The sequence below is a fragment of the Ovis aries genome, chromosome 1, assembly GCF_016772045.2.
Source record: "Ovis aries strain OAR_USU_Benz2616 breed Rambouillet chromosome 1, ARS-UI_Ramb_v3.0, whole genome shotgun sequence".
NCBI lineage: Eukaryota > Metazoa > Chordata > Mammalia > Artiodactyla > Bovidae > Ovis > Ovis aries.
Genome location: NC_056054.1, coordinates 102,105,985 through 102,119,532, shown reverse-complemented (window position 1 = coordinate 102,119,532; position 13,548 = coordinate 102,105,985). Strand labels below are relative to the sequence as shown.

General features: G+C 46.6%; 1 protein-coding gene across 1 annotated transcript in view; it reads left to right on the top strand.

The window, feature by feature from the left end:
- Positions 1–10,109, top strand: part of LOC101120969 (trichohyalin) — a 49,946-nt gene extending 39,837 nt beyond the window's left edge. Inside the window, exons 4-5 of the mRNA XM_060396929.1 lie at positions 4,049–4,213; positions 4,800–10,109. Coding sequence (XP_060252912.1) covers positions 4,049–4,213; positions 4,800–9,083 — 4,449 coding nt within the window. The 3' untranslated portion in view covers positions 9,084–10,109. The remainder of the gene's footprint in view (positions 1–4,048; positions 4,214–4,799) is intronic.
- Positions 10,110–13,548: the final 3,439 nt, after the last annotated feature.

Sequence of the window (13,548 nt, the reverse complement as noted above, 5' to 3'; positions counted from 1 at the left end):
TCCCTTCTCCAGAGGATCTTCCTGACCCATGGATCAAACCCGGGTCTCTTGCATTGCAAGCAGATTCTTTACCGTCTGAGCTATAGGGAAGATCCACTAGATTATTAATATGTCCCCTTTATTCTCTTAGAACCTAATAAATGTCCAGTCCTTTTTTGTGTGTATTGACTATAGGAGTGTAATGAAATTATACAAATGCATCCCACCACCTGGGCTGAGGTCCTGTAACAGATCACACAGGCAGATAAAAACAGAATCAGACATAAGGCAAGGTTTGTCGAGGGAATTACTTGAAAGACACCTATAAAAACGGCTATTACCCTCTGTGAGATATAGAGGTTCTGTGATGGTTTGTGGTTACAGTGTATATAGTGGTCATGATGATTCCATCTTAGAATTCAAAGATCAAGAGAACTCTGCTGCTGCTGCTGCTGCTGCTGCTGCTGCTGCTGCTAAGTCGCGTCAGTCGTGCCCGACTCTGCAACCCCATAGACAGAAGCCCACCAGGCTCCTCTGTCCCTGGGATTCTCCAGGCAAGAACACTGGAGTGGGTTGCCATTTCCTTCTCCAATGCATGAAAGTGAAAAGTGAAAGTGAAGTGGCTCAGTTGTGTCCGACTCTTAGCGGCCCCATGGACTGTAGCCTACCAGGCTCCTCTGTCCATGGGATTTCCCAGGCAAGAGTACTGGAGTGAGGTGCCACTGCCTTCTCCAAAGAGAACTCTATAAAACCCTAAATAGAAGTCAGAAAGAGATATCTTAATTCTTCACTAAGGAGCTGCTACATCAAGTTTGCTGAGTTCAAGAAATGGTGACAGTTCTAAGAGAACCCTTAGATCACAGACATTGAAGCTGATGTCCTTAAGGATGAAGAATTGAGCCAGGCTTACAATTGTCTTCCCATTGCCAATCAATTCCACTTTCCTCCTCACCCCACTTCCAGGATAGCAACAAGGGAAGGGACGAATGGAATTCAAGATCACTATCATTCAGACCAACTTGAACATTAAAATACAGCCATCAGGACTTAGGTCCCAAATCTTCATATTCCATTGGAGGATCCTACAAAATCTCATCAAAATTCAGAAAACCTATACTTGCCTCTGTTGGACAAAGGAAGAGAGAGAAATGCCAAAAACCACTGAATCATTTAATAGTCTCCATGAACCTTTTACAAACCAAAGTTTCATACTGGCTGAAATGTAAGGGTGAGAATCAACCAGGGATAAAATTCAGGTTCTTACAATAAAATAATGCTGACATGTGCAAATAATCGCCAGAGTTGAGAAAGCCCTGACAGACATAATGGGTCAGAATGACTGATTACCTTAATGTGCTTCCACGAGAACCAGACTCAAGTGTTTAGGTGTCATAATCATCAGTAACTGGGGCTGAACAAGATGATTATATCTGCAATAATGCATTACACCAGCTCTTTTCCTCCAGGTGCATCAGTATGCTAATGAGAACAGAAATGAGCAAATTTCATTTAGATAGAATATCACTAATAATAAAATTTCACAGATTTCAAGTTCTCTTATGAACAATTTGATGAAAACATATTTTTAAGTACCCTTCAAAATTATTTATTAAGGACATGATCTCCAATCTGTAGGAAAATCATAAGACCAAAGAATATAGATGCAAATGTTTTCCCACCAGCATTTTTAGAGAAGAAATTAAAACTAGTTCCTTAAAAACTCTTGTTGACCTAGAATGGCCTCAGGCAGTCCCATGGACTGTCATATCCCGGAAAGAAATCATCTGGGTCTCATTAGTTTATGCCAAAATTTTTGTTTAACCTCAGCCTAGAATTTATATCTTTTATAAAGTAAATGGTTTACAGGTCACTACTTTGTAATGAAATTCCAATTAACTAAGATTCTGAACATGAATTTCTTTATTTAATTTTAACAGTTAAGAAAAATTAGAGATTCTGCCAAATATTCTATCCTTTCATGTTAGGTGGAGCCAGTACTCTGTCAAGAGGAATGGTCTGTGAACCTCGTGCCAAAGAGCTACGTGAGCAAACAGCAAGATAAACAAGTCATTCGTGGAGACAGAGGTGGAGCTGGGCTTGTTTAGGAATGAATCAGGCCATCCCACAGAGTGGGTGTCTCCTTTCTAAGTTGCTCTTCGGGGCACAATTAAAACCTCTATAAAAGGCCCAGCTCCCAGCTGTTCAGTACACCTGCCAGCAGTGTCAGCGAGCACTTGACCTCTTCCTCTGGTGAAGTGGGTAAGTCCCATTCGGTGGGATCATGTTCTTCCGTATGATTCTTCATTTTCCAGCTGTTGTAGATGTTGGGGGGCAGTGGTTAAGGAGGGTCTATGTGACAGATGGCATCAGTATCTTACAGATATACCTGCTGCTGCTGCTGCTGCTAAGTCACTTCGGTTGTGTCCGACTCTGTGTGACCCCATAGACGGCAGCCCACCAGGCTCCCCCATCCCTGGGATTCTCCAGGCAAGAACACTGGAGTGGGTTGCCATTTCCTTCTCTAATGCATGAAAGTGAAAAGTGAAAGTGAAGTCGCTCAGTCATGCCTGACTCTTAGCGACCCCATGGACTGCAGCCTACCAGGCTCCTCCGTCCATGGGATTTTCCAGGCAAGAGTACTGGAGTGGGTTGCTGTTGCCTTCTCCAACAGATATACCTAATTCCTACTAACTCCATGTCATCTCTCTATAGAGCACTTAACTCTATAAGTTTGTTCGGACGTCGGAGTTGGAGGATGGTCATATATGACTGATGTGGCTCATCTTCCTAAAAAAAGTTTGCCAGCCCTCAGTTCTCTTTTATTTATTGCTTCTACCCAATATGGACTATGTTCATGTGGTTATGGCACCTGAGGTATTGAAGTTGAGAAGCAACTAAAGAAGCCAGCTTTCCAGGTTCAGTCTGACTCACCAAATCTGGCAGCCAGTCAGAAAGCACCTAACAGAAACTTACAATGATTGAATACTTGTAATACATAAGAATTAAGGCTAATAACATGAACTTTGTTTTCTGAATTGATATATATAAATATTACAATACCACCTTTGACTAGGAAGTAGTACTTAAGAGCTGGTGACTTACGAATTATACTTCTAGATTTCTAAAGGACTATATACAGTTAGGAAATAACCCACATGCCCTTTTTATTGTTCCAGTTACCACCAGATGTTTTGCTGCTACAATTAGGTTTACTTATCCATTTTAGACAGCACTGCATGGCACAGGCAATTTACAGGCTTCCCTGGTGGCTCAGATGGTAAAATGTCTGCCTGCAGTGCGAGAGACCAGGATTTGATCCCTGGGTTGGGAAGATCCCCTGGAGAAGGAAATGGCAACCCACTCCAGTACTCTTGCCTGGAAAATTCCATGGACTGAGGAGCCTGGTAGGCTACAGTTCATGGGGTCGCAAAGAGTCAGACATGACTGAGCAACTTCACTTTATCCATTTTAAGATCCTTCACTTTTTGGTTATCACCTATCCTCTTTGCTCAATTTTAGAGAAAAATTCTTATCAGTAGTAACCTATCAAATCTAAATATCTACAATCTTCACTGTCTGATTTGAAAAACACTAGGGAATAGGAAGAAAGAGAAAGGATATGGATAATACAAACTGGGTAGAAAACCAAAAACTAACTACAGGATAGCCTGAGATGCATCCCTGACTTGAAATTTTTCAGGATCTCTTCCCTTTTATAAGCACTACATGAAAGTGAACGTCAGTTAGTTGTGTCCGAAGCCTTGTGATCCCATGGACTGTAGCCTGCCCGGCTCCTTTTCCATGTAATTCTCCAGGCAAGAGTAGTGGAATGGGTTGCCATTTCCTTCTCCAGGGGATCTTCCCCACCCAGGGATAGAACCAGGGTCTCCTGTGTTGCAGGCAGACTCTTTACCAACTGAGCCATATTCAAAGATAAAATGCTTTGAAAGTCCCAGTTGAAAATACTTTGGTAAAGTCAAATTACTTAGGGATCTGCCTGAAACTGTGGAGAAAGCCTCCCCAAGATCAGAAACAGAGTTTGACTCTGAATCCAATTTTATTGTTCTAGGTTTACTGGAACTTGAAGGAAGAAAAAATGTCTCCACTTCTGAGAAGCATCTTTAATATCACTAAAATTTTCAATCAATATGCCTCACATGATTGTGATGGGACAACACTAAGCAAGAAAGACCTGAAGAATCTCCTTGAGAGGGAATTTGGAGAAATCCTTCGGGTAAGAAATAACAAGAAAAGGAAATTTCTCTACTGATTTAGAGCTATGAAATTTCTTCTCAGGAGAGACCAGAGCAAGGAATGGTGACTTTATATTCATTTATTGCCATGACAGTTCTACACCATATTCCCCATTTATGTCTGAGCCTGAAGGTAATTAATTAGTTACATAATTATTTAATCAGGCTCTTCTCTAGTAAAATGGCATTTCTGCAAATGTTTTGTTCTGTTTTCAAACATGGGATAAAAATCAAATCAGCATACTGGCTATTTCAGACAGAAATGGCTGCTGCAAATCTTCATAAATTTCCACTGCTTTCTCTCTTGAGGATGAATTCATTCTTATTTACCCAGCTATAACTTGTTTTCTTTTGATCAGCATTAAATAAGATGCAAAAATTTCCAACGAATGTGTGCTTTAAAATTAGGTTGTTCACCTTTTACATGCGTACAAGACTCCATACAACTGTTTCTCTAATTGTTCTTAATGTCTTTTGAGTACCAACATATTATAAAATATACAGTGTGTGTGTGGAAGTTTACTACCTGTAAATAGCACATTGTAAAAGTTTTTATTTCTTTTTCAGAAACCACACGACCCAGAAACTGTAGACCTAGTCCTGGAACTTCAGGATCGCGACCGTGACGGGCTAATCGATTTCCATGAATTCCTCGCAATCGTTTTCAAAGTGGCTGCAGCTTGTTATTATGCTCTCGGCCAGGCCTCGGGGCTAAATGAGAAAGAAGCCAAGTGTGAGAGAAAGGCAAACCCGTTACAAGATCGCAGGAGGGAAGACCAAAGGAGATTCGAGCCCCAGGACAGACAACTAGAAGAACGCAGGCTGAAGAGGCAGGAACTGGAGGAGCTCGCTGAGGAAGAGGAGCTGAGGGAGAAGCAAGTAAGACGTGAGCAGAGGCTGCAAAGGCGAGAACAAGAAGAGTATGGTGGGGAGGAAGAGCTGCAGCAAAGGCCCAAGGGTCGGGAGCTGGAGGAGCTTCTGAACCGAGAGCAAAGGTTCGAGAGGCAGGAGCAACGGGAGCGACAGCGCCTCCAGGTGGAACAGCAACAGCGGCAAAGAGGAGAGCTGCGCGAGCGCCAGGAAGAAGTGCAGCTCCAAAAGCGGGAGACTCAGGAGCTCCAGAGGGAGCGTCTGGAGGAAGAGCAGCAACTGCAAAAGCAGAAGCGCGGGCTCGAGGAGCGGCTCTTGGAGCAGGAGAGGCGGGAGCAGGAGCTGCGGCGCAAGGAGCAGGAAAGACGGGAGCAGCAGCTAAGGCAAGAGCAGGATGAGGCGACGCAGGAAGAGATCAGTGAGCGGGGCGAGAGCCGCACCTCGAGGTGTCAGTGGCAGCTAGAAAGCGAGGCCGACGCCCGTCAGCGCAAAGTCTACTCCAGGCCCCACAGGCAAGAGCAGCAGAGCCGCCGCCAGGAGCAGGAGCTGCTTGAGAGACAGCAGGAGCAGCAGATCCGCGAGGAGGTGCAGAGCCTTCAAGAAGACCAGGGGAGGCAACGACTCAAGCAAGAGCAACGCTACGACCAAAACTGGAGGTGGCAACTAGAGGAGGAAAGCCAGAGACGCCGCTACACACTGTACGCCAAGCCAGCTCAACAGGAGCAGGTGAGGGAGGAAGAGCAGCTCCGGCTTAAAGAGGAGAAGCTGCAGCGGGAGAAGAGGCGCCAGGAACGAGAAAGGCAGTATCGGGAAGTGGAGCTGCAGAGAGAGGAAGAGCGACTACAGCGGGAGGAGGAGCAGCTGCAGAGAGAGGAACGCGAGAAGAGGAGGCGCCAGGAGCGTGAGAAGCAATACCTAGAGAAAGTGGAGCTGTGGGAGGAGGAGCAGTTGCAGAGAGAGGAACGCGAGAAGAGGCGCCAGGAGCGCGAGAAGCAGTATCTAGAGAAAGTGGAGCTGCGGGAGGAGGAGGAGCTGCAGAGAGAGGAACGCGAGAAGAGGCGCCAGGAGCGCGAGAGGCAATATCTAGAGAAAGTGGAGCTGCAGGAGGAGGAGCAGCTGCAGAGAGAGGAACGCGAGAAGAGGCGCCAGGAGCGCGAGAGGCAATATCTAGAGAAAGTGGAGCTGCAGGAGGAGGAGCAGCTGCAGAGACAGGAACGCGAGAAGAGGCGCCAGGAGCGCGAGAAGCAATATCTAGAGAAAGTGGAGCTTCAGGAGAAGGAGCAGCTGCAGAGACAGGAACGCGAGAAGAGACGCCAGGAGCGCGAGAAGCAATATCTAGAGAAAGTGGAGCTGCAGGAGGAAGAGCAGCTGCAGAGACAGGAACGCGAGAAGAGGCGCCAGGAGCGCGAGAGGCAATATCTAGAGAAAGTGGAGCTGCAGGAGGAGGAGCAGCTGCAGAGACAGGAACGCGAGAAGAGGCGCCAGGAGCGCGAGAGGCAGTACCTCGAGAAGGAGCTGCAGCGGCAGGAAGAGCGACTGCAGGAAGAGGAGCAGCTGCTGAGGGAGGAACGCGAGAAGAGGCGCCAGGAGCGCGAGAGGCAGTATCTAGAGAAAGTGGAGCTGCAGGAAGAGGAGCAGTTGCAGAGAGAGGAACGAGAGAAAAGGCGCCAGGAGCGTGAGAGGCAGTATCTCGAGAAGGAGGAGCTGCAGCGGCAGGAAGAGCGACTGCAGAGAGAGAAGGAGCAGCTGCAGAGAGAGGACCGCGAGAAGAGGCGCCAGGTGCGCGAGAGGAAGTATCTCGAGGAGGAGCTGCAGCAGGAGGAAGACCGATTGCAGAGAGAGAAGCAGCTGCTGAGAGAGGATCGCGAGAAGAGACAGTATCTAGAGAAGGTGGAGCTGCAGCGGGAAGAGGAGCAGCTGCAGAGGGAGAAGAGGCGCCAAGAGCGGGAAAGACAATATCGGGAAGAGGAGCTGCTGCGGGAGGAAGAGCGACTGCACAGAAAGGAGCAGCAGCTGCAGAGAGAGGAATGTGAGAAGAGGAGGCGCCAGGAGCTCGAGAGACAGCTAGAGGAGGAGGAGCTGCAGCGCTTGGACAGGAAGAGGCAATTCCGGGATGATGATCAGCACCAAAACGAAGTTCGTAATAGCAGGGTTTACTCCAAACACCGAGAGAACAAAGAAAAGAGCCGGCAACTGGATGATTCCTGGGTGCGGGAGAGTCAATTCCAGCAGGATCTGCGCCCCCTGCAGGATGAACAAGAAGAGAAAAGAGAACGCGAGCAAGAGTGGAGGAGCCGGCAAAAGCGTGACAGCCAATTTCCAGCTGAACAACTGCTGGAGCGAGAGCAGCAGAAGGAAACCGAAAGGCGAGACAGGAAATTCCGAGAGGAAGAACAGCTGCTGAAAGGGCAAAGAGAGGAGAAAATACGCTATCTGGAAGAAGACAGAAAGTTCCGGGAAGAGGAACAGCAGCTGCGCCGCCTTGAACGCGAGCAACAGCTACGCCAGGAGCGAGATAGAAAATTCCGCGAAGAACTGAGCCGCCAGGAACGAGACAGAAAATTCCGTGAGGAAGAGCAGCTCCTGCAGGAAAGGGAAGAACAGCTGCGCCGCCAAGAACGCGACAGAAAGTTCCGTGAGGAGGAACAGCTCCTGCAGGAAAGGGAAGAACAGCTGCGCCGCCAAGAACGCGACAGAAAGTTCCGTGAGGAGGAACAGCTCCTGCAGGAAAGGGAAGAACAGCTGCGCCGCCAGGAACGCGACAGAAAGTTCCGCGAAGAGGAACAGCAGCTGCGCCTCCTGGAACGCGAGCAACAGCTACGCCAAGAACGAAATAGAAAATTCCGCGAAGAACAGCTCCTGCGAGAAAGGGAAGAACAGCTGCGCCTCCAGGAGGGCGAGCCGCAGCTTCGCCAGAAGCGCGATAGAAAGTTCCATGAGGAGGAACAGCTCCTGCAAGAAAGAGAAGAACAGCTGCGCCGCCAGGAACGCGACAGAAAGTTCCGTGAGGAGGAACAGCTCCTGCAAGAAAGAGAAAAGCTGCGCCGCCAGGAGCGCGAGCCACAACTTCGCCAGGAACGCGACAGAAAGTTCCATGAGGAGGAACAGCTCCTGCAGGAAAGGGAAGAACAGCTGCGCCGCCAGGAACGCGACAGAAAGTTCCGTGAGGAGGAACAGCTCCTGCAGGAAAGGGAAGAACAGCTGCGCCGCCAGGAGCGCGACAGAAAGTTCCGTGAGGAGGAACAGCTCCTGCAGGAAAGGGAAGAACAGCTGCGCCGCCAGGAACGCGACAGAAAGTTCCGTGAGGAGGAACAGCTCCTGAAAGAAAGCGAAGAACAGCTCCGCCGCCAGGAGCGCGACAGGAAGTTCCATGAGAAAGAACACCTCCTGCGAGAAAGGGAGGAACAGCAGCTGCGCCGTCAGGAACTTGAGGGGGTCTTCTCCCAGGAGGAACAGCTGAGGCGCGCCGAGCAAGAGGAAGAACAGCGACGTCAGAGGCAGAGAGACAGGAAATTCCTCGAGGAAGGGCAGAGCCTCCAGCGCGAGCGAGAGGAAGAAAAGCGCCGCGTCCAGGAGCAGGACAGGAAGTTCCTCGAGCAGGAAGAGCAGCTGCACCGCGAGGAGCAGGAAGAGCTGAGGCGCCGGCAGCAGCTAGACCAGCAGTACCGGGCGGAGGAGCAGTTTGCTAGGGAGGAGAAGAGGCGTCGTCAGGAACAAGAATTGAGGCAAGAAGAGCAGAGACGCCGCCAGGAGCGGGAGAGGAAATTCCGGGAAGAAGAACAGCTCCGCCGCCAGCAGCAGGAGGAGCAGAAGCGTCGCCAAGAGCGCGACGTGCAGCAGAGCCGCCGCCAAGTGTGGGAGGAAGACAAGGGCCGCCGGCAGGTCCTGGAGGCTGGCAAGCGGCAGTTTGCCAGTGCCCCAGTGCGCTCCAGTCCGCTCTACGAGTACATCCAAGAGCAGAGGTCTCAGTACCGCCCTTAGGAGATGCTGCCAAATCCCGACATCTGCCGAAGCTTCGAGCAAAGGAAAATGAGAATCACTGAGTACCAAATGACTCTGGTTGTGGGAAAACTCTGGTGTTAGACTAACTCTTTTTTACAAAATCTTTAATCTATACTTTTTCATGTGCTTTGTACTTCTGCCTTTTATTCTTCCTTAAATAGTTCTTTAGGATGTCTTTGCTCTTTGGTGCAGATTTGGTGTGCATTTTTAAAAAACATAAAAGCCATTTAATTTGTTTAAGGAATTTTGTTTGGGAAACACGTTCATTCATTGCTTTCAGAAGTAACAAAAATATTGTGTCCATTTGAGATTCAAAAGAATGGGTCAGCTTTTTTATTGTTGATCCATCTTATAGAGAGCTCAGATATTTTTTATGTTCAAGTTGATATTTCTTCCTGGGCCTAAATTATGTTAATATTTATCTCCAAATAGCCTCCCACTTTTTGTGGCATAATTAGCACAGATTCTGCAAGGGGACCGAATTTTTCCAAGAACCCCTGAATAGTGCAGGAAGAATGGCTTCTCCAGAAAAAGTCTCTGAATTCAGCCCATAATTGGAAGAATTATCTTTAAGACTTGGAATTAGATTTCTTTTCCATTTAATTCCATAAATACTTAAAATATCATGAAGCAAAAAGCAAGGCGTTTCTCAAACAACTCCAGAGTTCAAACTTTAAAACCATGTCTGCTGTAGTCTGTAGCATTCAGTTCCTTTCCCCCAGTCTTGGATGAGCTTGAGAATATTACTGCCTTTGTTAATTTTAGCTGAGAAGGGACCTGCTCAGGATCCTGTAAACATCTGTCTTGCTCTAGAGCCAACAAGAGATCACAGAGCATTTGGGGGTGGGGAAAAGGGAAGTTTTGTGGACAGAAGGGCAAGTCCCTTGAGGACCTTTGACAAGCCCTGTCAGCCCACAATCCTTTGAGCCCTACTGATACTACCTTGGAGACATGTTAAAATAATTGGACTGTGTAAAAAATTAATAATAAATATTTTGGCAATTATTTTTGTCTGTTTTAACTGTGCATCAAACCATAACTCAAGATTTAATGGTCTGGGAACTGACATAACTTTCCAGTCATTTAAGGGTATTTGGTTACTATTATTGATGTCTAATTGTGAAAAAGAAAAAAAAAAACTATTCTCCACAACCACTTTTTTCTCTATTAGAGTGAATGTTATAATATTTCCACGCTCAAGTTAGGATTCTTTTTCCAAGTATTTTTATTCTTGACTCTGCAGCTGTCTTTGTTCTTTTGAAATGGAACATGTCCTGCCTTTTGCCTGTGGAAAACTTTGGTCAAAGAAGTTTAATCAGAGAAATGAGAACACATAGAAACAAAGGACAACAGTCAAAGGAGACCAAATAATAATAAGGTAATCATTAGGTCAGTTTTCATCCCAAGCCAAAGAAAGGCAATGCCAAAGAATGTTCAGACTACCACACAATTGCACTCATCTCACATGACAGCAAAGTTAATGCTCAAAATCCTCCAAGCCAAGCTTCAATTCAGTTCAGTCACTCGGTCATCTCCGACTCTGCAACCCCATGAATCGCAGCATGCCAGGCCTCCCTGTCCATCACCAACTCCCGGAGTCCACCCAAACCCATGTCCATCGAGTCGGTGATGCCATCCAGCCATCTCATCCTCTGTTGTTCCCTTCTCATCCGGCCCCCAATCCTTCCTAGCATTAGGGTCTTTTCCAATGAGTCAACTCTTCACACGAAGTGGCCAAAGTATTGGAGTTTCAGCTTCAGCATCAGTCCTTCAATGAACACCCAGGACTGATCTCCTTTAGGATAGACTGGTTGGATCTTCTTGCAGTCAAAGGGACTCTCAAGAGTCTTCTCCAACACCACAGTTCAAAAGCATCAATTCTCTGGCGCTCAGCTTTCTTCACAGTCCAACTCTCATATCCATACATGACCACTGGAAAAACCATAGCCTTGACTAGACGGACTTTTGTTAGCAAAGTAATGTCTCTGCTTTTGAATATGCTATCCAGGTTGGTCTTAACTTTTCTTCCAAGGAGTAAGCATCTTTTAATTTCATGGCTGCAGTCACCATCTGCAGTGATTTTGGAGCCCAGAAAAACAAAGTCTGACACTGTTTCCACTATTTCCCCATCTATTTCCCATGAAGTGATGGGACCAGATGCCATGATCTTAGTTTTCTGAATGTTGAACTTTAAGCCAACATTTTTGCTCTCCTCCTTCACTTTCATCAAGAGGCTTTTAGTTCCTCTTCACTTTCAGCAGTAAGGGTGGTGTCATCTGCATATCTGAGGTTACTGATATTTCTCCCAGCAATCTTGATTCCAGCCTGTGCTTCTTCCAGCCCAGCACTTCTCATGATGTACTCTGCATAGAAGTTAAATAAGCAGGGTGACAATACTTGATGTACTCCTTTTCCTATTTGAAACCAGTCTGTTGTTCCATGTCCAGTTCTAACTGTTGCTTCCTGACCTGCATACAGATTTCTCAAGAGACAGGTTAGGTGGTCTGGTATTCCCATCTCTTTCAGAATTTTCCACAGTTGATTGTGATCCACACAGTCAAAGGCTTTGGCATAGTCAATAAAGCAGAAGTAGATGTTTTTCTGGAACTCTCTTGCTTTTTCGATGATCCAGGCAGATGTTGGCAATTTGATCTCTGGTTCCTTTGCCTTTTCCAAAACCAGCTTGAACATCTGGAAGTTCAGGTTCATGCATTGTTGAAGCCTGGCTTGGAGAATTTTGAGCACTACTTTACTAGCATGTGAGATGAGTGCAATTGTGCAGTAGTTCGAGCATTCTTTGGCATTGCCTTTGGGATTGGAATGAAAACTGACCATTTCCAGGCCTGTGGCCACTGCTGAGTTGAACCAAGAACTTCCACATGTTCAAGCTGGATTTAGAAAAGGCAGAGGAACTAGAGATCAAATTGCCAACATCCATTGAATCACAGAAAAAGCAAGAGAGTTCCAGAAAAACATCTACTTCTGCTTCGTTGACTATGCCAAAGCCTTTGACTGTGTGGATCACAACAAACTGTGGAAAATTCTTAAAAAGATGGGAATACCAGACCACCTGACCTGCCTTCTGAGAAATCTATATGGAGGTCAAGAAGCAACAGTTAGAACTGGACATAGAACAACAGACTGGTTCCAAATCCAGAAAGGAGTGTGTCAAGGCTGTGTATTGTCACCCTGCTTATTTAACTTGATGCAGAGTACATCATGAGAAATGCTGGGCTGGAGGAAGCACAAGCTGTAATCAAGGTTGCTGGGAGAAATGTCAGTAATGTCAGATATGCAAATGACACCACCCTTATGGCAGAAAGTGAAGAGGAACGAAAGAGCCTCTTGATGAAAGTGAAATAGGAGAGTGAAAAAGCTGGCTTAAAGCTCAACATTCAGAAAACTAAGATCATGGCATCTGGTCCCATCACTTCATGGGAAATAGATGGGGAAATAGTGGAAACAGTGTCAGACTTTGTTTTTCTGGGCTCCAAAATCACTGCAGATGGTGACTGAAGCCATGAAATCAAAAGATGCTTGCTCCTTGGAAGAAAAGCTATGAACAACCTAGACAGCATATTCAAAAGCAGAGACATTACTTTGCCAACAAAGGTCCATCTAGTCAAAGCTATAATTTTTCCAGTAGTCATGTATGGATCTGAGAGTTGGACTAAAAAGAAAGCTGAGTGCTGAAGAATTAATGCTTTTTAACTCAGGTATGGAGAAGGCAATGGCACCCGACTCCAGTACTCTTGCCTGGAAAATCCCATGGATGGAGGAGCATGGTAGGCTGCAGTCTATGGAGTAGCTAAGAGTCGGACATGACTGAGCAACTTCACTTTGACTTTTCACTTTCATGCATTTGAGAAGGAAATGGCAACCCACTCCAGTGTTCTTGCCTGGAGAATCCCAGGGATGGGGGAGCCTGGTGGGCTGCCGTCTATGGGATCACACAGAGTCGGATACAACTGAAGTGACTTAGCAGCAGCAGCAGCAACTCTGGTGTTGAAGAAGACTCTTGAGAGTCGCTTGAACTGCAGGGAGATCTAACCAGTCCATCCTAAAGGAAATCAGTCCTGAATATTCATAAGAACGACTGATGCTGAAGCCGAAGCTTCCATACTTTGGCCATTTGATGCGAAGAACTGACTCATTGGAAAAGACCCTGATGCAGGGAAAGACTGAAGGCGGGAGGAAAAGGGTACGACAGAGGATGAGATGGTTGGATGGCATCATTCACTTGATGAACATAAGTCTGAGTAACCTCCGGGAGTTGGTGATGGACAGGGAAGCCTGGTGTGCTACAGTCCATGGGGTCACAAAGAGTCAGACACAACTGAGTGACTGAACTGAAGCATAGTCAAAGACCTTTAATTCCTTCTCAAGAGTTTTAGATAATATTCTGAGCCATATCCTGTGAGCTGTATTATAGATACCAAAATCC